General features: G+C 38.5%; 1 protein-coding gene across 1 annotated transcript in view; it reads right to left on the reverse strand.

The window, feature by feature from the left end:
- The window catches only part of GDAP2 (ganglioside induced differentiation associated protein 2), a 71,507-nt gene that overhangs the window by 28,999 nt on the left and 29,144 nt on the right, over window positions 1-13,364 (reverse strand). Inside the window, exons 6-7 of the mRNA XM_082612799.1 lie at window positions 7,464-7,540; window positions 950-1,109 (exon numbers count right to left, since the gene is read on the reverse strand). Of these exons, the coding sequence (XP_082468925.1) occupies window positions 950-1,109; window positions 7,464-7,540 (237 nt within the window). The remainder of the gene's footprint in view (window positions 1-949; window positions 1,110-7,463; window positions 7,541-13,364) is intronic.

Below are 13,364 nucleotides of genomic sequence, written 5' to 3' on the forward strand. Positions count from 1 at the left end.
ACTGATTTTGCTTTTTATTATCCCTTGACATATAAAAAACTTTTTACGCATTTAAGAAAAATTATATTCTATTGTGGTAGTCACAATTATGAGGATTTCCAAATGATGCTGGGCACATTTCAAGGCTGTACTCTATTGGTGGCTCCCTAAAAGTACATGAGTACCCCTCCAGGAAAGCTTGGTTCACAGACATTTCCTGATAAAAATATTGGTGATAAAAAAGAGATGAGTAGCCTTCTATAGATTTTAACTTGATGCTATTTAAAAGTGTTCACAGCAGGAATCTCACAGTAATTCTTAAACTGCTGAATTTTGAGATCAAGTTCCAGCAATGAAGCTCGTGAGGCATGTCTCCGATAACATGTATCCAAGAAGATACATGTCTCTCTTAAACATGTATCCAAGAAGATCAGTACAAGCTGTCATACAGAACAGCTTCAGAGGAGCTCCCATCCTACCCTGCTCTACTATCACTTCAATCAACAGGGGTATGTAACCTAAGAAACAAAACAAAACAGCATTCTTGTTTCAGTATTTAATGTTAGGTATGGCTTTCAGAGGACACAGTTGAAGCTGCTGAAAATTTTAGATGATAATATACTTGATTGCTTCCTCAACAGTGTCCTGCATGAAACTATAAACTTCATGAGGGTAAAAATGTTGTCATATCCATCTCTGAATCTCTACTATGTGTGTGTGTGTGTGTGTATATATATATATATATATATATATATATATATATATATATATAATACATATATACGTTTTTTAAATTTAAAGAATAAACCTTAACAAGAATAAGACTCTAAAAACACCCAAGTTGGTCTTGATCTTAGTGTCACACTAATAACCTCCCAAGGGTCAGGCTGAACTTCCTACTTCTTTGGTGGCTGATGTTTACCAGAGCCTTTGCTTCCTTAAGAGGGAAAGTGAGAAAAGGAGAACTCACCCTCCGGGGCGCCAGGCTTTTCACTTATTCTTATCTGCCGTTCGGGTACCACAGGCTCCCCTTCTGCATTGCCAATATCTGCAGGTAGGTATGGCAATGAGCAACTCTCCTCCTTTAAGGACCTTGGGAAGTACAGAGGTAGCAGCTTTTGGTAAGTAGCCTGTGTGAGAAAAGCCAAACATTGTGTGAAAACTAATGAAGTAATGAAGCAGGCACCAGCCGTGCTCAGTGTTGTTCCTTACACCGTGAAGACAGCCTTCATCACGGAGAAAGACCACACCACTTCTAAGCTCAGACTGTATGCTGCCTGGGACCCTCAATCAGTTCTTGTGTTAAGGATCAGGGTTTGCTAGTCACTCAAGTTGAGCATGATTCCCATCCTGGCAGTTCCAGGTCACTGAACCTGGAATGAAAAGTTCTGTGACCCCTGTCCCCAACTCCTCCTTCGCCTCACTACTGATATTTGTCTTTCAAGATTCAGCTCAGACACCACTTCCTTAATCCTCAGTGTGCCATCAGGGTCCACTGGACCCAGGTTTAGTTTTTGAGATTTTTTTTTTAACAGTTCTAACTCTTTGTGAAGGATTGCTATTTCATGACTTCCATTCTTTCTTAGAGATTTCTCAAAGAACAAAGATATATCTTACTTAAAAAAATAGAATAAAACTCATTCTATCTTATAATTTCCATATGGGTTGGTCCATTGGACTCATTCTTAAATCCATGATACATTATAGATACTTAGTGCTCTTATTTTTCCTTTATCTTGAAGCATTTTGCTTTTTCATCATCCTAGAATTATTTTATCATTATTCATCAATTATTCCCAACTATACCAAAAAAGACTACAATAGAATAATAAGAAACCAAAAGAACGATGGAATTGCCTAGGACAGAGAAATCATTATCTGTCAGTTTTCCTAATATGTCACCTGCAATACTGCATCACCTTTCATGTAAATAAGTATATTATATGAGGTACATAAGAAGACTGGATTGTAAGTCAACTGTACTCAATTAAAAAAAGAAGACCAGAGACATCTTTGCAGCCTTTTTAAAAAACAGATATAATTCATGTACCATAAAATTCACGTTTTAAAGTATATGATTCACTGGTTTTCAGTATATTCACGAAGTTGTGGAATCATCACCACTATCTAATTCCAGAACATTTCATCATCTCAAACAGAAAATCTAAGCTCATTAGCTAGGTCATTCTCCATCCCTCCCTCCCCAAGTCCCTGGCAACCACTAACATTTCTGTCTGTATAGATTTACCTATTCCAGACATTTCATTAAAATGGAATACAGTATATGGTTTTTGTGTCTGGCTTTCTTCACCTAGCATAATGTTTCTAAGGTTCACCCATGCTACAGGATATATCAGTACTTCATTCTTTTTATAGGTTAATATTCCATTGTATGTATATACCACATTTTGTTTATCCATCTATCAGTTAGTCAGACATTTAGGTTCTTTCCACATTTTGACTGTTATGAATAATGCTGATATGAATATTTGTGTACAAGTTTTTGTGTGGACATATGTTTTCAATTCTATTCTGCATATACCTAAGACTGGAATCTCTTTTTAACTTTTTGAGGAACTGCCGGGCTGTTTTCCAAAGCAGCTGCACAATTTTACATTCTCACTAGCTATGTATGAGGGTTCCAATTTCTCCACATCCTAACTCTTGTTATTGTCTGTCTTTGTAATTAAAGTCACACTAGTGAGTGTGAAGTGGTACCTAGCTGTGATTTTGATTTATATTCCCTTAATGGTTAATGTTATAGAACATCTTCCCATGTTCTTGTCTATTCAAAACTTTTGCCCATTTTTTAAGATTTTATTTTTTCATAGCAGTTTAAGGCTCACAACAAAATTGGGAAGAAGACAGAGAGATTTCCCATATCCCTTCAGCAGTCTCCCTCACTATCACCAACCCCATCAGAGTGGTACATTTGTTATAACTGATGAACCTACACTGACACGTCTAATCACCCATAGTTTATATTAGGGTTCACTCTTGGTGTTGTACATTCTACAGGTTTGCACAAATGTATAATGACTTGTATCCGTCATTATAGTATTTTCACTGCCCTAAAAATCCTCTGTGCTCTATTCATCCCTCCCCCATCCTCCAGCAACCACTGACCTTTTTATTGTCTTGGTAGTTTTGCCTTTTCTGGAACATCAGATGGTTGGAATCATACAGTATGCAGCCTTTTCAGATAGGCATCTTTTTTTTTTTAAATACATTTATTTATTTTTGGCTGCATTGGGTCTTTGTTGTTGCATGCGGGCTTTCTCTAGTTGCGGCGAGCGGGGACTACTCTTTGTTGCAGTGTGTGGGCTTCTCATTGCAGTGGTTTCTCTTGTTGCGGAGCATGGGCTTCTAGGCACGCGGGCTTCAGTAATTGTGGCATGTGGGCTCTAGAGCGCAGGCTCAGTAGTTGTGGCACGTGGGCTCAGCAGTTGTGGTTCATGGGCTCTAGGCGCGTGGGCTTCAGTAGTTGTGGTGCACGGGCTTAGCTGCTCCGCAGCATGTGGGATCTTCCCAGACCAGGGCTCGAACCCGTGTCCCCTGCATTGGCAGGCGGATTCTTAAACACTGCGCCACCAGGGAAGTCCCAGATAGGCTTCTTTCACTTAGTAATATGCACTTAAGGTCCCTCCATATCTTTTTATAGCTTGATAGTTCATTTCTTCTTAGTGTTGAATAATATTCCATTGTCTGGATGTATTACAGTTTATTTACTCATTCACCTACCAACATATTGGTGCTTCCAAGTTTTGGCAAATATTAATATAGCTGCTATAAACATCCTTTGTAGTTTTTTGTGAGGACACAAATTTTTAACTCCTTTGGGTAAATACCAACTTTTGTCCATTTTAAAATTGGGTGATTTGTCTTTTTACTGTTGAATTATAACAGTGGCCAATTTACCTATTTTTATTTTGGAAACTTGTGTCTTTGACATCACATCATATCTAAGAAACCACTGCCTAAGCCAAGGTCATGAAGATTTATACTTATGTTTTCTTCTAACAGTTTTATAGTTTTAGGTCTCATACTTAGTCCCTAGATACATTTTGAGCTAATTTCCTTTATATGGGTGAAGTAGGGGTTCAACTTCATTCTTTTGCATGTGGATAACCAGTTGCTCCAATACGATTTGTTAATAAGACTATTTATTCTTTCTTCATTGAATTGTTTTGGCAGCCATGTCAAAAGTCTATTACACTGATCTATATGTTTATTCTTATGTCAGTACAACATAGTCTTGCTTACTGTGCTTGGAGTAAGTTTCAAAATAAGTTAAGTGTGAATCCTCCAACTTTGTTCTTTTTTTCCAAGGTTGTTTTGACTATCCTGGGTCCCTTGCATATCCATGTGAAATTCAGAATCAACTTGTCAATTTCTACAAAAAACTCAGTTGGGATTTTGATAGGGATTTTGCTGAATCTGTAGAACAATTTGGGGAATACTGACATCTTAACAACATTGTCTTCCAATCCATAAACAGGATATCTTTCTATTTATTAAGGTCTTTTAAATTTTTCTTCAAATATATTTTGCAGTTTTCAATGTACAAGCCTTACACTTCTTTTGTTAAGTTTAGTCTTAAATATTTGATTCTTCTTAATGCTACTGTGAATGCAACTGTTTTCTTAATTTCATTTTTGGATTATTCTTTGCTAGTGTGTAGAAACACTATTTTTTATATTGATCTTATGTTCTGTAACCCTGCTGAGCTCTATTAGTTCTAATAGCTTTTTTGTGGATGTCTTAGGATTTTTTTATATACAAAAACATAGCTAACATTCCTGGGATAAATTCCACTTGGTGATGTTATATTACATAATCCTCTTATATGTTGTTGGATTCAGTGGGCTAATATTTTGTTAAGAATTTTTGCATCTCTATTCCTATGTGTAGTCTGTAATCTGTTTTTAACTTTCATTGGAAAGATTTGAGAATTCAGACTTTTTCATTTTGAGCCCAAAATAGCAAAGAGAAGACAACTGAACAAAGATGACATTTCAGAATTATTAAAGGAATCAAAGGTGAATGTAAAGATACAGACAGCAGCACTTTATTAAAGATGAGGTTAAGATTGATCATATGAAGTGAATCTCAGACACTGAGTCTTCAGATGACAATATCCTAGATTAATCTTCTCAAATTCAAGAACCTATGAGTCAACAACATATTTCTATGGGCAAAGTAGAAATATGGCATCTCATTCAGTGAGTCACTATAGGAAGAACTTGACCATACAGGATTTTGTGATAAGAACATCTTACTAGAAAGATGTGACAGTATTCTTTCATCTTTTACGATGTTTGTGCAACAAAATTTACTTGATATAAAAAGGCTGGTTACATTTCAATTCTTACTGAAATACCTTATCAAATTGTTTTTTATTATCCCTTTATTATTCAATAAATTATTCATAAAATGACTTTAAAAAAAAGTCCATTGGACCTAGATGATAAACGTTAATGACTATTTTTTTCAGGTATACTGCAGGTGAAGAATTTTTCTCTGTTCCCCTGGGTCTGGCTTAGGTGCCCTGATAGACTGCCACAGCACTGTGATGTACACTCCCAGCATAGCACTTGCCACACTTCAGGGTGGTCTTTGTTTATCTGGCTATCTAACTATTAGTCTACTATTAGTAGACTAATTAGTCTATTAGTCTACAAACTCCCTGAGAACAGGGTATCTTACCTTGGTACCTTACTTGGTATCCTATTCTATGACATGGTCAAATGTCTAGCCCAGACTTCACTCCTCAGCTTTAGACTGACAAGCACAATGGCCTGCTGATCATCAGCTGAATACAGTTACCCCCTAGGCTTCAACATGTTCAAAATAGAACTTGTCTTCACCCCTTCTCCTCTCTCTAAAACTTTCCCCCCTTTCTACCTCCTATCTCACTGGTGGCATCATTATCCAGTCATCCAAGCCAGAAACCTAGGAGTCATCCTTAACTTCCCTCTCTCTTTTCCCCTACATATTTGTGACCTCCAACTCCAGCTGAATTTGCTTAATATTTTTTTAAGTTTCAATACCTCCAGTGCCCTTGTTCAGGCCTGATCATTTCTCACTTGGAATATTACAACCGCTTATTATCTCTTCTTGTCACTTGTCTTTCTCCTTCAAAATCATCCTCCACATAGCTAATATAGAAGTTAGACCACATCATTCGTCTGCTTGGAGCTCTTCTATGTTCTCCCATTGTATGACTGATAAAGTATGAGATACCAGGCCTTGAGTGATCTTGCCCCTGCCTAACTTTCATTTTTGCCACTCCTAGCCTCACATTTTATGCAATACACTACACCCTTTCTGCTATTTCTTACTTATATGCCTGTGCTTATGCTTGTATGACTACTGTTATTTGCCCTTCCTTTGGAAAATTTTAGTTACCTTTTACAATGATTTCAACTTACATATCACTATCTATGGAAAGCATTTCCTAACCCCATGCCAGGCTGGAGTTGTGTGCTCCTGTCCTTCCCGTACCTCCATTACCACAATTATCATAACTTATCTGACTTGTCTGTCCCCACCAACAGACAGTGGGTTCCTTGAGGACAACGACCATGACTCATTCACTGGTGTATTCCCAGAACCCAGTAGAGTAAACCTGATATATCCTAGAATTCAATAATAGGTCACTGAGAGAATGAATGAATAGGTAAACCAGGTGAAACAAGAAGAGATAGCAAACATGGTAAATGTGTCTTACTTCAGCAAATTCAAAATGGTTTATATCTCATATATGTACCTACATATACTTTGAATGGCTATTTCACATGTATTAATTCATTTATCACAAAACTCCTATGATATAAGTACTGTTAGTACTCATTTTTTATCAAAGCACAGAGAGGACACAAAACTTGCCCAAGGACACAAAACTGAGAAATAATACAAGCTGAATGGGACAGAGCACACTAAAGCTAAATAAAGCTTAATAAGATTTAAAAAAGAACTTATTTCCTAAAATGGCTCTAAATTAAATTGAAACATACTAAACCTAACCACACATAACAAACCATAAGCCTCACAACTTACTCAATACTAGCCACTAGGCTAGGCTGTCACCTGTTTCCAGGTCACAGAGATAACAGGGCTTTTCCAGCAGTGGTGGTTTTCCAGTTATGCTGCACAGGCACCCAGTGCTTAGGTCATAAGGCGATGCCTTGAGCTGTCTTGAGAGCTAATATAGTGAGTAAATCAGAACAACTCCACCTTATAAGATTTTACTGCGTGATAACAGTTTACCAGTGAAAAACATGAACAAAATGCTCCTCTTGACTTGCTTTTAGTCTCCAGTATAGTGTTTTTCAACAAACGATGGTAAGCCCCACTACCAAATATGTGCACAGATAATTAGGATTTCCCTGCTGGCAATTCAGTTAACAGATAATGAAGAGACAGAGGTAAACACTTACAAGTGAAAATAAGATTTAAACAGTGAAAGGTAATTAGCAAAATACCTCTTCAAGTTCAGAGACAGCAAATACTACTTTTTCAATAGTCTCTCCGTGAATTTCAAGGAATCTCCTTACCGTGCCTAAGGAAAAAATAGAAAGATTAATTCAATAAATAAGAAATTAATTGTGAAGAAAAATCAAACCCTTCAAAGTTTTATTTCTGTAAGGGATCACTCCTCGTGTCATTCAGGTCTGTGCTCAGTGACACCTTATCAGTAAAGCCTCCCCAGGTCACCCTATTTAAAAACTCTTCCCTGGGGCTTCCCTGGTGGCGCAGTGGTTGAGAGTCCGCCTGCCGATGCAGGGGACACGGGTTCGTGCCCCGGTCTGGGAAGATCCCACATGCCGCAGAGTGGCTGGGCCTGTGAGCCATGGCCGCTGAGCCTGTGCGTCCGGAGCCTGTGCTCCGCAACGGGAGAGGCCCCAACAGTGAGAGGCCCGCGTACCGCAAAAAAAACCCCACAAAACTTTTCCCTGATTTGCTTTCCTACAGAGCAACTATTCTGGACATTTCGTGGAGTTTCCTGTTTATTGTATATCCTTCCCACCCTCCCTGCCCCATCCATTAGATGAAAGCTCCACGACAGCAAGAGCTTTATTTTATTTACTGCTTTATTGCCAGTAAATAGTGCCTGGCGATAGAAGATGCTGACTGCAGACAATTCTCCCTTATCCAGTATATTCTTTTTATTCTCTGGGGCCTCTCTCTCTGACCAGAATGGTCTAGCACAAGTGCCTTTCCATTAATCAGTTACAGTATTAGATGTCCTCCTCAGCTCTTTATCCCTGTCAATATCCTATTGAACCAAAACTGAATTATTTTTTCTTAATTTCTATCTTATCCTTATTCTTTCTCTATAAACTTCTTAATAATGAGACCTAGTGGCCTTTTCTCAGTCCTTAACTTACCTGCAATCTCTCTCTAGATGCCCACACCCCACCTTTTAAAAATACTGTCCTCTCCAGGTTCTGTCCTCCATATTTTTAATTTTCTTGGTATATATAGTTTCTTGAGCTCACTAATTTGATTGTTAGATAATACTCCACATGCTGATGGCTTCCAAATCTTTATACTCTGTTTTCTGAACAAAAGACCTGAAATTTCCTACAGCCTTCTGGGCACATCTGCCCAGATAACTGAGACCTCAAACTCAGCATATCCAAGCCTGATCCCAACAGGTCCAAACCTGACTTCCATCTCTCCCCAACATCTGCTCCTTTACCTGTACTCCTTATTTCAGTTACACAGCAACATCCAACCACTCACCTAAGCTAGAATCCTGAATTCTTCTGACACTTCCTTCACTTCTCCCTTCATCCTGCATTTTCAATGTGTTATCATGTGCTTTAAATTCTATTGCTAATATTTTTAACAGCCATTCCTTTTCTCTTCCAGCTGCTCTCAGGCTCTCAATGCTAACAAAGACATTGGCAATAAGTTTTCAACTGTTCTTTTGTTTCTCTTTCCAAGCCTACATATTCACTGTTGCCTGAGTTATCTTATGTTACCCTCCTTACTAACCATTTCCGATGGCTCTGCACTGCTTATAGGTTAAGATCCAAAGTCCCCATAGCATGGCTCTCCACACCCTAACAACTGACCACCCCTCCACCCCTGCCCTTTAGTCCTATTTCCAGTTATTCTTCCCACCTATCTTATGCTTTAGCCATTGGCTTCTTTGCTGTACTTCGAATATGCCACTTACTTTGATGTTACCCTATCTCTGCCTGCATGGTGGCCTTTGACTAGAATACCTTTCATCCACCATGACCCTCTCTTAGTGAACTCTTACTCATTTTTCATGGCCCAGTCAAAAGCCATCTCCTTTGTATAGAATTCCATCCTTCTGTGTGCTCCTCCTATAATCTTTTAAACAGGCCTCTATTTGTGAACTTCGCATAGCATTTTATATCTAGACTGTGAGCTTTCTGAAGGCCAAGTAAACTTAACATTAATACTACTAGGGCCTTAGGACTTCCCTGGTAGTCCAGTGGTTAGGATGTTGCCTTCCAATGCAGTGAAGGTTTGATCGCTGGTCGGGAAGCTAGGATCCCACATGCCTCAGGGCCAAAAAACCAAAACATAAAACAGAAGCAATACTGTAACAAATTTGATGAGGACTTTAAAAATGGTCCACATAAAAAAATATCTTTAAAATAAAATATATTATTACTAGGGCCTAGCACACCTTAGGAATATGGCAAGCAATCATTCAAAAGTAACTAGTAACTGAATGAACATTTTATGACTCTGGTTATCAACCTATTGCTTGCCTTGTTCACTACTGTGTCTTGAGAGCCTAATAGAGGAGACCCATTTGTTGAAGGACTGAACAAATCTTCCTAATTCTCTTTTGTCAGGAGACAAATTTTTTCATTTCTCCCTCTATTCTGCTTTAATAATTTTTAAAAAATGAAATTAAAAAAAACAAACTATTTTCTTCCATTCTATTTACTTTGACACCAAGTTTTAATGTTTACACAAAATAGTTTCCCAGCGTATAACTGTGGCATTTCCTTTGGAAGACAACGTTCGATGCCAACTAGTAACCAAGTTAAATTCCCTCAACAGCACAGTTCACTCAGAAAAGTAATTCTGCAAAAAGGAGAAAAAGAAAAGTGATATCATGGCTATAAGGTTTTTGTACTGTGCACTATTCTTTGCAACCAACTAGGATGCCATGTGCCTAACTTGTAGTAAAAACTCTTTAACTGGTGAGAATGACATGTGTGACATTAAAATTTCCAAACTGGAAACACAGTAAGAACAACACCATTGCCTTTTTTCTCACCACTGTATCCTCTTCTATACAGCACAGGGCCTAGCATATAGCAGTCACTCAGAGTTCTGTTGAATGAATAAATAACATGATAAATTTATCTAAATGTAGATGTTTCTTTAAGTTTCTTTTGGAGAAGAACTGAACTGCACATGAACTAAAATAAAAAAGATAAATAACTTAGTACATCTATCAAGAAGATAATACTTAGATTTCAAATGAAATAAATTTCAATAATAGTTTAATAAGTAAGAAAGCTTTTGGAACTAAGGACTTAAGAGTTACAGCCTCAGATCTGTTCTTGGCCCACATATGCTACAAAAGCCTAAAAGCCATTTATTTCCCAGATGCTTAGAAAGTATGTGAGCAAAGGGCACAACTGTCTGTGTGTGTGTGTGTGTATTTTCTAATGAGATGCTATAGTTCTGCTATTAGATTTAAGGTGTAATAAGTCAAGCAGGTCTTATAACATACAAGTTAACCTGCTTATCTTAAAGCTTTACATTTCCTTTGTGCTAATTAAATTTCTAGGAATTGCTTCATCAAAGTCCCTTATACCTACTTTTTTTCTTTGTAATTTGAGGAGAATTTAATTGAGGGACCATTTACAAAGGCATATGCTGGGTTTCTGGTTGACAGTTTCAAGGTAGGAAGAGTGGGCTGGCTTTCTACCCTGTGATAGGCAGAATTCTAAGATGACGTCCAAGGAGTCACAACCTGGTTGAATCTCCTGCCCTTGAATGTGGAAGGACCCAGCAGAAGTGAAGAATGTCACTCCTGTGGTTGAGTTACATGGCGTGAGGCACTGGCTGGCTGATGGAAGAAGAGGTTCTCCTCCTGGCCTGGAGGAAGTGGGCTGCCCTGTTGGGAAAGGGTTACGTAGCAGGGAAGTACAGGTGGCCTCTAAGTGCTGTGAGTGGCCCTCGGCTGACAGGCAGCAAGAAAGCAGGGACCTCCAGTCCCACAACTGCAAGAAACTGAATTCTGCCAATAACCACATGAACTTAGAAGTACCCCCCAAACTCCAGAGATGAACTGTCTGGCCCACACCTAACTTGCTGCCATGGGAGACCCCGAGAAGAAGAGTCAGCTGAGCCAGACTCCTGACTCATAGGAACTATGAACTTATACCTACTTTGGATCTTTATCTGCTGTTACTACAATTACTGCTCAAAGCTGACTCCTCTGTGGTACTGTATCAAGTGACTTATCTGAGGGCCACAGAGCCAGAGTTAGACTGGTAGAACTGGGACCAAAAACCAGTCTTCTTGACTACCTTTTCAGAGCCTTTTCTACAAAATGATGGTGTCTCTTTAAATTCTAATCCATGTAATTACTTTAATAAAAAATGGAGACATAAAAGGCCTATCTCAAGCTATCAGATATGGGGCACAGGCTAAACGAAACCAGAGAAAGTTAAGACCTGCCAAAAGCCTTGCCAAGGAGAATTATATAAAGGTAGGAACTTTGCTTTGGTAAGGCACCATTCAGAATACATGCAGGCTAGCTATAACAGTAGTTTCCCACCGAAGCAGTCCTAACTCAAGCATAATGAATTATCTAGTACAACACATAGGTTACTAGACTTGGGAGTCAGAAGGCCTGGATATATGTTCCAAGTCTCAATAACCCTAAGAAAATGATAAATTTCTGAGCCTCTTTATTTGTAAAACAAATACCTAAAAGACTACACTACCTAAAACACAAGGTTGTTGAAGTGAAATGGAATTTCTTTTATCCCTTTTTAAAATACATATTTCTTCAGCAAGGACCATATGTAAAGCATTCCTAACATATGAAAGCATTGGAAATACAGAGATGAAAAGAAAAGATTTCTGGGACATCCCTGGTGGCGCAGTGGTTAAGAATCCACCTGCCAGTGCAGGGGACACAGGTTCGAGCCCTGGTCCAGGAAGATCCCACATGCCGCGGAGCAACTAAGCCTGTGCGCCACAACTGCTGAGCCTGCGCTCTAGAGCCTGCGAGTCACAACTACTGAGTCTGCGTGCCACAACTACTGAAGCCTGAGCACCTGAAACCCATGCTCCGCAGCAAGAGAAGCCACCACAATGAGAAGCCCATGAACCACAATGAGGAGTGGCCCTCGCTTGCCGCAACCACAGAAAGTTTGCAAGCAGCAACGAAGACCCAACGCAGCCAAAAATAAATAAATTAAATAAATAAATTTAAAAAAAAACCCTTATATTTCAGATAGTCCTATCTCAAAGGGGAACAAATCTTCTTCCTTGTCACTTGGTCTTAGACCTGTCTTCTACAGTTGGAGATCTTATTTACAATCTTTACAAGGATTTGTGAACTTCCTGAAATAGCATGTAAATTCCCTCTGTATGTGCATTCCTCTGGGAAAAGGGCCCACAGCTTTCTTTCATCAGATGCTCACTGTAGTTTATGATGAATTCCAAAGAAGTCATAATAGTTAAGAACTATTGCTCTAAAAATACAGTATGGAATAAGTCCACATGAGACGACTCCATATATTTGGGCACCATATATGCTAAAAGTGGTTCTTCTTTAGGAGAAACACCACTAATGCTTCAAACTGTTTGCCCTGCAGTTTGTCAGTCTCATGAGATATGACAGCCAGAACTAGATGCAAAATTCTAGGTGTGGTCTGAACCTGTATACAATACAGTGAGATCAGGGACTCTCTCGAGCTAAGCATCATATTTTTATATTACATATACAACATTCTGGCTCATAATGATTGAGCCCAGTCTTTTTAAAATCTAAATGCAGGGCTTTACATTCAAATAGCACATGTGAAAGCTACTGCTTCAACTGATAGTGCTATATCAATCTAATATTACAAAATCTGTTTTGACTTCATTGTTGCTGCCTGCTAAGATTATTCTGAATTATGATTCAGATACCCAGTGCATTGGCCATACTTCTCAGTGGTATAATTTTCAAACTTGATAGGCAAATTTCCTAAGCCTTTATTCAAATGGATAAAAATGTCAAACCTAGAAAGTAAACTGAGAGCTCTGCAACTTGTCAACACAAACTTCCTGCCAGAGTGCCACAATCAGTTAATCAACGAATCTTCTTTGGCTGCAACTATTTAACTAGTGATAAAACACTTTTTTTTAATTTATGCACATAC

The sequence above is a fragment of the Mesoplodon mirus genome (assembly GCF_964341445.2).
Source record: "Mesoplodon mirus genome assembly, chromosome: 3".
Lineage (NCBI taxonomy): Eukaryota > Metazoa > Chordata > Mammalia > Artiodactyla > Ziphiidae > Mesoplodon > Mesoplodon mirus.